This window comes from Chaetodon trifascialis, chromosome 16 (assembly GCF_039877785.1).
Source record: "Chaetodon trifascialis isolate fChaTrf1 chromosome 16, fChaTrf1.hap1, whole genome shotgun sequence".
Taxonomy (NCBI): domain Eukaryota; kingdom Metazoa; phylum Chordata; class Actinopteri; order Chaetodontiformes; family Chaetodontidae; genus Chaetodon; species Chaetodon trifascialis.
The window spans coordinates 18,546,079-18,558,992 of record NC_092071.1 but is presented as its reverse complement, the minus strand read 5'-3'; the positions used below and the strand labels follow the sequence as shown (position 1 = coordinate 18,558,992).

The 12,914-nt window shown below is 39.7% G+C and overlaps 1 protein-coding gene across 3 annotated transcripts; it reads left to right on the top strand.

The window, feature by feature from the left end:
* The first annotated feature begins 8,476 nt into the window (after positions 1–8,476).
* Positions 8,477–12,914, top strand: zfpl1 (zinc finger protein-like 1). 3 transcript variants are annotated; one of them, XM_070983817.1, is made up of 8 exons: positions 8,477–8,654; positions 9,901–10,013; positions 10,105–10,216; positions 10,394–10,587; positions 10,693–10,771; positions 10,879–11,070; positions 11,250–11,373; positions 11,497–12,914. In XM_070983817.1, the coding sequence occupies exons 2-8, from the start codon at positions 9,912–9,914 to the stop codon at positions 11,681–11,683; spliced, it is 990 nt and encodes a 329-aa protein (XP_070839918.1). In that variant the 5' UTR covers positions 8,477–8,654; positions 9,901–9,911; the 3' UTR covers positions 11,684–12,914. The 3 variants fall into 3 exon arrangements, with proteins under 3 accessions (XP_070839918.1, XP_070839919.1, XP_070839921.1); XM_070983818.1 differs by having other exon boundaries at positions 8,517–8,654; positions 9,906–10,013; XM_070983820.1 differs by lacking the exon at positions 8,477–8,654 and adding an exon at positions 8,709–8,778.

The window sequence follows — 12,914 nt, the reverse complement described above, 5'->3', positions numbered from 1 at the left end:
TAATGTGCTGTACACATTTCATACATTTAAATTTAGATCAGATCGTCTCGCTCAAAATCTCACCAGGCAATTCAAATTGAACAATAAAAGGAGTAGCCGATGAAAATTGTTTGGAATAGGTGTTTGTAAGGCACCAAAAAGAATAATAGCCTGAAGATGAAGCTGTGTTGTGGTGTTTTCAAGCTTTCACATTGGGTCCAGGATGAAACAACATCTCTCATCACTGACTGATCTCACTGGGTATGTAAAAGAGGGAACTGCTTTCTGCAGTTCACGTTCAACTTCTTTATTGTCATTCATTTGAATTATCAAATTCATCACAACTCTTTAGCCACTGGCCCACTTTCAACAGTTTTATCTTTGAACACTTTCACTGGATAAACTGTTACCAGGCCATGAGTCAGGGAAATTATGACAAATTCACAGTGACTACTCATCTTAATATCAAGACTTACTTTCTCTCTACTACTGATCTTGTGGAGCGTTCAGGTTTAATCATTGGAGATTTGAGTAACGCTCTGATATTGTCGACAAAGCTATTCTGATCAAACACCTCAAAGATAGGTGGTACTGACACATCACTTTAATGGTTCATCTCCCTCTGCTCTGACTGAACATATCCATTACACTGATCAAATCATCGTCATCAACTGCTCCAAACTACTTGGTTTTGGCTCCCATCCTTTTATCTCTACACTTCCCATGACGGAGCATAGGGTATGGTGGACATACAGTATAAATAAAAGAACAGGGTCTGAGCATAGCAGATGTCTTTGGTGTTTGTTAACTGTGCTTTGACATTGAAAGGTCAAGTGCAATTAAATCTTGGTTAAATTGGGCCTACCAGAGCCACTGGGTGAGGCGAGTCACAGATGGCTCACTAACTCTCAGACAGCTGCTGGACATTACATCAGACCAGAGAGTTCATCGCCAGCAGAGCCCTGCATTCTCCCCCTGTCCCATATGCAAAACAAATTCATCAGTGTAATAACCGTGGATCAATAGGATCCATCACTTCATCTTCACTCAAGAGAAACAGTTGTAGTGAGGGATTTGCTAAACTGGGCTCAAACCATTAGTCAGCAGTGTTTCAGAGGCAGAAACAGCCAGTCGTGGGCCAAGGAAGCTGATCGCAGGTCAAGATCCAATTTTATCCAGCATACAGGTTTCCAGAGAGTGAGTCACTACACCATGAACAACAGCGATAAAAGACATCTCTTAAAGTACTGACCATGGCCATGAAGGATCACTGAACAAAACATCTGAAAGGCAGTTTTCAATGGAAATAGAAATTAATTGTGTGTTTGTTGCGATAGAAAAATCAATCCATGGAAGCAGTGATTGGCTTCTATACTCGTGTACTTGCAAGATGAGAGGCTCTCAATTTCAGTGCTCAGCTGCTAGATACAGAGATGCAAAACACGATTCATCTGGCCTAATTAACTAACAGCAAATAGAAGTGTTCTTTTTGGTGAGCTTCAGCGCATCCTGTGTGCTTTCCAGGCGTAAACATGTGAGTACCTCTCCAGTCTAGAACGCTGAAAATCAAACACCCAATGGTGCATCTCAGTATCAGCTCCTGCCCATATGGCCCATATGTTCATTAAATAATAAATCAAACAAAACACAAGAGATTCATGACATGATCATTTTCACAAAGATTATTGGCACTGGGTTTATTTAGCCTCATTAGCAGCATGGCTTTGGCTGGAGCTCCACCACTTTGGTCAGATAGGATGAATTGAATGCCATGAAAGTTTTTGCAGACGTTCATTGTTCCCAGAGGATGAATTCCACTGGTTTTGGCAATCCCTTGACTTTCCATCATATCAGAATCAGAATCAGAATCAGAATCAGAATCGGAAATCCTTTATTTATCCCCGAGGGAAAATTGTTAGAATAAAATTAGAAAAGAAAGAAAAGAAAGAGAACTATATATATAAGAAGCAAATATAAAAAACAAAATATTTATATTGAGAATATATACATATAAAACAAAATATACCACAAAATATAGAACAGAATATAAAACAATATATATATACTGAGAAAAAATAAACAGTATATACAAATGGGTGTGCAAGTAATACAAACGAATGTGCAAAGTAAATTTGGCTACAAAAGGATGTACAAGTTGAATTTGGAAAAAACAGCATATACAACAGGATGTGCAAAGTTCAATTGGTCAAATATGTAACAGCATATAGTTCACAGTTGTGGCTTTGAGTAAAATGTGTATGTCTAACTATTGGAAGGATTGCCATATAAATTTGTGGTGCTAATCCCCTGACTTTTCATCCACTGCCAACATCAGGTCAAAATTTTAATTCATTTATGACTGAATTCCAGCAAAATTTAACATATTCTCATCAGTCTCAGCTGTATTTTGCTAGTTAGCTAATGTTAGTGTGCTAACATGCTAAATTGAGATGATAAAGATGGTAAACATCACACCTGTTTGACATCACCTTTTTAGCAGCATCATTCTGAGGATTTTAGCATGCTGATGTTAGCTTTGAGCTCAAAGCTTCACTGGTCTGCAGCTTCAGTTGCTAGCATTGATTGCATTCTTCTTCTTGTAATAATCTCCTCAGTGACTTTGTGACAATGGTCAGAGATTTAGTGATGATGCTCTGCACCATCAAAGTGTCTCATCTACCTGCTCTTATTGTATTTTATTCATGTTCTGTTCTGTTAGCAATCAATCACAGTCGGGGTGGAGCCCACTATGGGACACCGTCCTCAAGATTTTTAACATTTCTTGGTCCATCATGAGATCTTCATGGGAGCTTTATCCTGTACTCACTGAGGATCTCACACTGGGGAGTGTCAATTTAATTTACTGTCTCATAAAGTGGGGCCCTTTGAGATTTTAATGGTGATTGCAGCCCATCCAGAGAACCAATAACAGCTGAGTGCTGGGATGGGGAGGGTACCTTCATCCTCTGCACAGCTTCACTCCCTTTCAGCCAGAGCACTTATCCTTGCCTGCACACTCTCTGTCTACGCAGGTGAAGCTCCACTGCAAACACCCGGCACTGCTTCATCTGATCTGGACTGCTATTGTGGGGTCTTGATTTCAGAGAAAGGATGGGCTCAAAATTTCTCTTTTTTCACCTGCAGAGCTGGCATCTTCACTTCCCGTCTGTCATTTGAAGAAGTCTGGATAATTGAACGTTGGGTCAGTCTGGTCGTTATACACTTTGGATTTGAATAAAGCCATGCTGGAGATTCTTCCTAATTGGCAGAAGACGTGCGCGGAAAATTATTTTCAGCCTTAAACGGCAGGAGAAACCAATAATAAGGCTGATAGGGGTTGAATCCTAGGTGGAATATAACACATTTTAGCTGATTAATAGAAACTTTGGAGAATTCTCTGCTGGGAAAATACACTGTTCAGAGCAATATACAGAATACAGCAGGCAGTCAACGAAATTCCTTAGAAAATGCTTGTGTCTTTTCTCTGTCAGCAGATGTGTCTGTGTGTGTTTAGAAATGAGTGAGTGGGAGTCTGGCAGTCAGACAGAAAGCACCTAATAACAACTATTCATTTTTACTCTTTGTTATTAATTATCTTGTGTGAAAATTCAGCTCTATCTATTTGTTAATCCAAATGAAAGACAAGTGCACCAATACACTTTATACACCCATTATGTGACGAACAGCCTGAGAACACATATGTCATTTGTGCAGCTGTTGTTTTATGTTTTATCTCTCACTTTCCTGTGCGAGCTCAGTGACGGGGACAGTCTAAGTGCTCCCGACCTCTCAGTCTTTTATTGGATTACTGGCTCCAAAATTAAATAGAGGCATGTGCAAAGGTTGGAAAACCAGGGGGGATGTCAGACAGGGCCGAGGTAATGTCACTGTATTTCTGATCTTTATTGGGAGCGACACAGACAGAACGTCCCTCCCTCCACACAAGCACACACACATACAAACACACAAACATGTGCATTTCCCTGTATTGATTAGCTGAAAAAAAAAGGGTTGAGGTCAGCAAGCATATGTCTGAATTTCTTTCTCTCTGTCTCTCACACTCCATTTATCTCTGTCTGATTCAATACTCTCCTTCCCCCATCAGGGGGCCATGCTTCATCCATATATCTGTGACCCTGCTCACCCCCCACCCCCCTGCCGCCTGACCCGCTCTCACACTCAGTGCTTTCTTTTTGTCCGTCTCTTTGCCCTTCACTTGACATACATAAATCAATCAGTCAATCCAATTTCATTCCGAGCAAAGCTTGATGGATTTGCTTCTGAGCCACCGTCCTGATAAAGAAACAGCATCTAGGGTGTAATTACATTCGAAATTAGATGATGTGGTTATGAACATGGATTTGATTTTGCTTCATTTTCAGTTATCACACATAAAATTACAAGAGGAACAACAAAACACATTCAAACAATACAATCAGAGAGAGAAGCCTTTCATAACTCAGGCTCACTGTGAGATGGGGTAAACACAGCAGTTTTCATCCCGGCGATTTGGACCCCCAGAGGGTCGTTACTCGTTAGATTGTTTCAGGTACTCGAGATGACTATGAAGCAAGAGTGAAACAACTTTCTACTGTAAAAATGTGTTTTACATGTTGTTCGTATTTTTCATCTCAGATAGATGCTCACTTGTTCAAAACTCTTCACAGTTTGCACAACAGGATTCAATATGAACCAAACAATTTGCTTCACATTGTAACAACACCAAAATGCATTCAGCTCATTCAGATATGTTCACGCAGTCTCTCTTCTTAAAAATGTGTTCTTAAGACACACAAAAGCTTCAATCTTCACAACATTCAGAAGGCTTTTACACCAACAAGTGATTCATATCTCACATTGAGATCTATCTACAAATACAAAGTCGCTGCACTGAAAAAAGATGAAACATCTTGAATCAAGGCTAGACATGCTTGCTTTTTGTTACAAGATTTATTTTCTTCCCATGCAGTTTTTGTGTTACAGCTTTTCAATTGTTTCAAGCTTTTTGTCTTTATTTATCTGAAGAAAATATTACAACTTTTGACTGAACTACATATTTTTACTTGTTGTACAAATCTTGGTGAAATTATCCTCTTCTGTTTGTGGATCATTTTGCTTATTTTAACTAATATTTCCCCCATTTAATTGCTTTTTCCCCTTGTTTTTGAGAGCTGACTTTTCACAGCATGAAAACCTTTCCGTTTCATGACCATCTGTGACATGTCGATGGGAAATGAAACAAATCCAGATTATGTACAGCTCACGGAGCCTCTGAGTATAGGATGAATGTGTACAGACTCGCATGATTGGTGTGAAAATCATCACTGAATGTGCAAGGCTTGTAAGCGAGGTTCAATTTGTAAACATGACATGACATGATATGTAGAAAATTATCTTCTCAAGTCCTAAAAGCTGTGACAAAGGTTGAGCTGTGTGGATTTAAGGATCTCTCCCATGTGACAGACCTGAGTCATCCACACACACTGACTAAGAAACTCCAGGTTGTGGGTACCAGCCTGTGATTAGACTTTCGGCTGTCTTCTCGTGCAGTATAGTGAATGCAACATGTTTAGAATGTATTACGCATCAAAATGCCATAACTCCAGTAAGGAACGACCACCTCCTCTGATTTAGGGCTCGTCCCTTTACAGTAACACCGTGGAACTGATTCGTTAAACAAGCCATGCCTGAATCTTAACGCTTTCCCTCACAGATAAAGCTGATAGGTGATCAATAGTTGTCAGACTCAATCAATCAGTGCCTCCCCCCTTGCCCAACCCAACAACCTCTCCAGTCACTTCAGACCTAGTCGCCTCAGCTACAGGGTTGATTTGTCCTCCAGCGTCTCTGTCATTTGTCTTTAGAGTTCGCTTCCATCTGATAACTCCAGTGCTTTTCAAATGCCCTTTCCACGTGTCCTAAACCCCTGTCAGTGATTTATATGTGTCACTGCTCATCACCAGGGACACTACAAGTTCATGCTCATTTGCACAAAGTCATTTAGCCTTATATTAATTTTTAAAGACATTAAAACATTTGCCACTTGGGGTGAGATGATCCGATGTGTAATGTCTTGTAACAAGGATGGATGAGATTGAGTTGCACCTGCACTGATACAATAACTTTATTAAAAGAATTAGAGCGAATAAATTAACTTTGAAATGATAGTTTTGTTTTACCACCATGAAGAAGGACTTCACACTCAATACTGCATTAAATAACTTTTTATTTCATGCAGCATAATTTGATTCAGTGCTTTCGATCTTATAAGAGGTGCAGAACATCTGTGTCCTCCCTTTGCACTTCTTGGACTGTAGCTGTTTTCTCTTTGCGTTTTCATTTTCTCATTTGACTCTCATCACTCCCCTCTACAGGCAATTCCCATGTGCATTGAACTGTGAAAGAAAAAAATGTGTACCCTCTCTCAAATATGCATGACCACTTACCCACACAATCATACATGCATACTGTAAAGACAAAAAGCCATTATTATGCATGGACTGGCAGCATCATGGACACATCGATGTGATTACCATGCATTTAAAAAATGCTTGTCATGGCTGGATTGAGAGCTATCATGGCTGCCATGTGCAAGATGCTAAATCCCAACTTTTTAAAGAAGCAGCTCAGAATTATTGTAACACTGTTGATGTCTGTCAGGGATGGCCAAGGCATTTATGGCAGTCATTTCTTACATTTACAGCCCCTTACTATCTCTTTACATCCATTTATGTTTACATTTATGACGTTTGGCAGACATTTCCCACCAGACAGACTCAAAATGATGCTCATTAAGAACACCCCATCAGTTCCAGTGATGGCACACATTTGGCTGTGTTCAAATTATCCCAGTGATCTGCTGGTTAAAAGTGAAAAAACAAAAAAACAAACAAAAAAAACCCCTACAATATTCCATCTGTTCATCTCTGTCTTTTACTACTTTAAGTCATGTCATTGCAGCGATTCCCAGGCTTATAATGATAGGCTCCTGCAATCATTGATCATCTATTTAAAAGACTCACACAATCACGTAGAAGATCAATCATCTATATCTGCTAACTGCATTTTGGGGTCTGTTCTGCAAATGAAAGGTTAATATTTTTATCTGCACAGACAGTACTGACTGGTGAATGACTGGACCCAGCATTCTGTGTACTTTTGGTAATAGCCAATACTTTATTGGCTCTCAGTTTGTACACCATCTGCTGACTAAACACACTAACTGCAATCTGACACAAACCTGCCAAGTACAAGAAGGCAAGAGCCCAGCAAACAAGAAGATATTTTTGCTGCTGTCTTGCTTGGAAAAAAAATATGAATGCGCTACACTAGATGAAAAATTGATGACAGTTTTGTGACTTTGTCGCTTCTACATGCTTCAGTGTCACAGCAAAGAGGTATTATTTGCTACCTTGGATTAATACACTGAATTGTTACTGTTACATATTGTGCATAGCAGATGCTCATACATTTTTTAAGTTTGTAAGATTACTTACCTGAACTGTGCACCTGTTCTTGTACTTCATTTTGCTGCTGTTTGATCAGTTACATTGATCTTATCCTATTTAACTCAGTTCTTCTGATGAAGTATTTTCCAAATCTGCCATTAAAATAAAAGAGGCTTTAAGACGACATTAAAACCAGATTCTGCAAAAACTGACAGGAGTGTCAGATATACAAAGCTACATTATAGAGTCAAATTTTCAAAAATTCTACTTTTAGTTTCTGTGCTAGATAACAATTTGATTATATAGATATACCCATGTCTATAGTAGTGAGTTGTGCTTCACATCTGGCTGTAAAGGAAGGGACAATAAGATGTATCATGAAAAGTAATGAACTTTTAAGGATGTAAAAATAATAAGGCAGTGTGCACTACAAACCTAAGTGAGAATCTGATACGGGGTGACATGTGGTGTGGATGTAATTGTAATTGTAATTGTAACTGTAATTGTAATTGTAATTGTGGATAATGGCGAATTGTTGCCACCTTTTAGCCATAAATCTCTCTGTAGAAATACAATGTAATGCACATGTATTTATTTCACAAGAATACATTTATCTATAATCTATATTTAATTTAAATAATTTACGTGTCAATATGTGTCTTGCAAGGACAGTTTGGATGCAATTAAGCATCTGCGCATATAACATAATGACGAAAATGATGGAGGGTCTCCTCCAGTACAATATGAGGTGACGAGCTTTTTCACACTCATGTAGGATACGCAGTTAACAAATGAAGAAGAATAAAACAAAATGGCGGTGATTAAGATAATACATAAACAGCTACTTGTCTACATTGTATACGTAGCAAAATCGTGCGCCATGTCTAATATAATTATTTTTTATAGATGTTACTTTTATACATATATGTGAATTTCGTAACTGGAAGAAATTCGGCAACTTAAAAAAGAGAATTTGAAGAATACACACTCCTATACAGGAGATGGCAGGATGTACCTGTTGGTTTGTTCCAAAAATACACGAAGAAGACGCAGAAGCGGAAGAGACGTGGCACATAAACAGAGAGGAAGGAACCAGCTAGCAGCAGTCAAGTTTGCTGATGACAGCTACTGGAGCCGCTTTCGAAGTGAAATTTAGATGGACGCTTAAATGACAGTCGTACAACATTACCTGAAACGAACGGGACTTGATTAAAGTCTGTGTGACAGGTAACGTGTAATTATTTGTCATTTGCGAAGGAACTTCCTCAACTCCACCAGCTAGCTAGATTAGCTCGCTAACGTTACCTCACCTGACAACTTCCAGCTGAGGTAGCAGCTAATGTTAGCTCAGGTAAACGTTAAGCTGCCAAAAGGTGTTGTCACTGACAGGTCGTGTTACGTGGTGTTGAAACGTGGTTTTAGAGCAGAAAAACCGACGCATGACGTCCCGCAATGTGTACGATAACTTAGGACAAGTTCGCTGAAACCACAACATTCAAGGTGCAGCCAGTTAAGTTACAGAAGAATAAATCACGCCAACAGACGAACGAGTAGCATCTGGTACCATTGATGTCCAGCTATCAATTAATACTGACCTAACACCCTGTCGATATCGATAATGTGGCGCTGATTTGACAGGCAAAATTGCCTCTTATTAAACACTGCAATCTGTTAGCCTCGTTTGTGACTTTCCCAGCCTCTACTTGTGACATGTCAGTAGGGTAACATTGATAAAGTGGACATGATGAACACGCTTGAACAACAACCTCAGAAGTTGTCACTGAAGTGTAATAAACCTAAAAGTTCAGGAAAAGACCATGTACATCATAATGATGACCAGAACCCCTGGAGGAGTGGGTAATGTGTCTGAAATCCTCTTTAATCTGTAGTGCAACATTGCAGTATATCAAGAAGAAGTCAGTTGTTTGGAAAATCAGATGAGAAACTGTTCATGGATAAAATAGTGAGACAAAAATGTTTGTCTGATGATTGACGTTTATGTCATCTCATTGTACATATTGTCATATTGCCCAGCTAGTCCTAACAGATCAATGAGCCATGTTTTGTGACCTACATAGATGTTTACAATGTGACTTTTCTTGCAGATGTAATTGTTTTCCTACCCCTATGGTGAATATGTGACAGAAGAGTTGCACACATTGTTCAACAGCTACGCCCCCTTCTCATGGCTCACAAGCTAAAATATGCCAATGACCAATGTGTTTATGAAAAATTCAGCCTGTCAGGAAAAAGGGAGGGGAAGAACGTCATGCCATTTCCCGTCTCTGTTGTGTTGCTGTGTTTTGTATTCGAGATAACACCAGCCTTGTGATACACAGACTCATTTTAAATTCAATGTGATGTTTTTGTTAGTAAATGAAGACACATTTTAATTTCTACTCATACAGTAATAAACACGAGGATTGTCTGTAATTAACAGAAACCTGCATTGATGTGTTTGCTCTCAACACAGTGCAGGTGGCTATGGGTCTCTGCAAGTGTCCGAAGAGAAAGGTGACCAATTTATTCTGCTTTGAACATCGTGTCAATGTGTGCGAGCATTGCCTTGTCTCCAACCACAACAAGGTGAGTGTGTGAAGAACTATCATTTGATTTATGTTTGCGCGACACTTGTAACATCACATTGAATTCTGTATTTTCACTTGCTGCCCTTCAGTGTATCGTGCAGTCATATCTGCAATGGCTTCAGGACAGCGATTATAACCCCAACTGTACTCTGTGTAATAATCCACTGACTGCTCAAGACACTGTCAGACTGGTCTGCTATGGTAAGATTATCAAGCATCTGTATTCTTTGAATCTGTGTCAAACAGAACCACTGATGTTTAAAGGAACAGTTCAGCCAAATGACAAAAAAAATGTCATTTTGTTTGCTGCGCTGGCAGCATTGAAAAGGACATTCCACCCCTGTTGCTGTGATGTGAAACTGCTGTTTTCTTCCACAGATGTGTTTCACTGGTCTTGTCTTAATAACTTGGCATCTCGGCTGCCCCTCAATACTGCTCCTGCGGGATACCAGTGTCCCACCTGTCAGGGTCCAGTGTTCCCCCCTTGTAACCTGGCCAGCCCCGTTGCTGATGTGCTGAAAGAACAGCTGTCATCTGTTAACTGGGCAAGAGCTGGCTTGGGGCTGCCGCTGGTATGGCCTGTTATTGTTAAACCTCTTTTCGGTGATCTCACACGTCAGTCATTCAGAGCCGTGCATGTTCTAAGTTATTAATAAAATGTCATCTTTGACTGACAGATTGAAGAGCCCATTGGGGTCCTTGAGGAGACTGCAGCTAATGACGTCACTGATTATACTGACTGGTCCACATTTGATGGTGAGCCTTAAAGTTTACTTTTGATAACAACGTGGGTATTTATCAGGGACTATTTTGCAGCTGTTTACACACTGTTATTTCTAACTCTCTGTTTTTTCTGTCCACAGCACAAGAACAAAGTAACATTTACCCCAGCCACTCTTACAACACCAGCCTCAGCCCACCACCAAATTCAGTCGCACCTCCAGGACAGGAAAACCTTGGAGGTTCTCGTAAAAATGGGGATTCAAATATGCAGGAGCACTCTGTGGTCAACTTCACTACTGCCACTACCTGTGACACAATTACAATACACACAGGTAAAGCAATGTAAAGCCCCTTGAATCTACTGTCTGCTGCTGTTTTTAGGCTACATCCACGTCTCCGTTTAAGATTTTAAACAATGTTTATGTCAGTTTTATGCACAAACCTATTTAACATACTGTGTTGCCATCTGCTGTATGCTGAAAGATTAAGACATTTAATTGTTGTTTTCCAGCATCGTCACCAAGAAAGATCTACGACACTCGGGACGTTGGTCACAGCTCGGTCACACAGATCGACTTTGACGATGACAAGTACCGACGACGACCAGCGTTAAGTTGGTTTGCTCAAATTCTCAAGTTAGTATCATGGTCTGCTCTGGAAGTAGAGTCCTTTTTTATTGCTCTCTCACTTTAAATAAATCGCTATACAAATGTCATTGTTATGGCTGATTTGTAACTTCTTTTTTTTTATTGCTTCAGAAATCGCACCGGTGGAAAGCGAACATCTTTCTCCTGGAAGCAGCGGGTCTTCATGCTTCTCCTGGTCGGAGTTCTGGGATTCTTTACGTTGATAATCATCATGGCTAAACTTGGACGTGCCTCTGCTGGCTCAGACCCAAATTTAGATCCTCTTCTTAACCCCAACATCCGTGTGGGGAAAAACTGATAACAAGCATTGATTCCTTCTTATCCCTCTGTGTTACACAATGTAAGTCTGTGTAGACTGGGCTGAAATGGGACTTTCCACTACATGGTTAGCCCAACAGAGGGAGCCGTGTACCCAAGTTGAATGAAAAAGAGAGAGAGACGCTGCACCTCCTTCAGAATGGAGGTAATCTCTGGCCCTATTCATTTACGTTGAGCAGTGGGAACATGCCAGGGCCCTTCTCAGACCATAAAATAAGTCTGACAACATTCAGGAGCTTTTCTGTGATCCAAGAAAAACAACCGGCAAACTCCAAAGGTGACCAAGGCCCGGTACGTGTAGACAAAGGAAGCTCATGACGAAGAGGGGTAGTATTTATATTTACAGTTACAGCTAACATTTGTTAGTGATCTTTGGAAGGTGATTTTTTTTTTTTAAGTTCAGTAGAAACTAAACACTGTCGATGTTGAAAGAGAGCATTTTTGCAGGCAGAGAAGTCAGAATGTATATCATCAGCAACAAATTAACGTCAACACGTTTTGAAACTTATTCCCCTTGCTGATTTGTTTTGAGTGGCCTTGTGCATTTCTCCTTTTGAGACGGCGTTGCCAGAACTGGAATCAGATGTACCCCACACAAAATTAATACTTAACTATTTAAGGGTTTCTTCACTACTTCTGAAGTTGAGTGCATTGCTTTTAGAGTTGCCATACATACTGTATGTACATTTTCCTGATGTTTTTTGACTGTCTATTAAATGGGAATACTACAGAATTTCAGCATTATAATGTTTTTTTAAAGTCCACGAGTCATGACCTTTATCCACTGCTGTGCACAGATAAGATCAAGAGTGAAGAATTTTTGATATGTCAGTTGTGTTATGCACCTTCACTGAGCGTAAATATGTCATTATAACACTAAATATTACTGTTGCACATTAAATGCTCAAACCAAAATGTTATTCCTTTTCCCAGTTTGCATGAAGCAGCTGCCAACTGTAAGCAGCACATTGATGCTTTCACAGACCAGTGATGATAATAAGAGCCCACACAATATATGCAGTGGCTCTCTGTGTACTACACTGTAAATTGTTGCATTGCTTTTCTAAACAGTATTTGCATTTAAGTGACATATTTTATGAATAATTACTTAAAAGACGAGCTGGATGGATGGCAGCAAGTAGCCACTTACTCTAATTTCTCACTATGGCAAGACACAAGCATATGTCTGTCTAATAAAAAAGGTTCCTTTC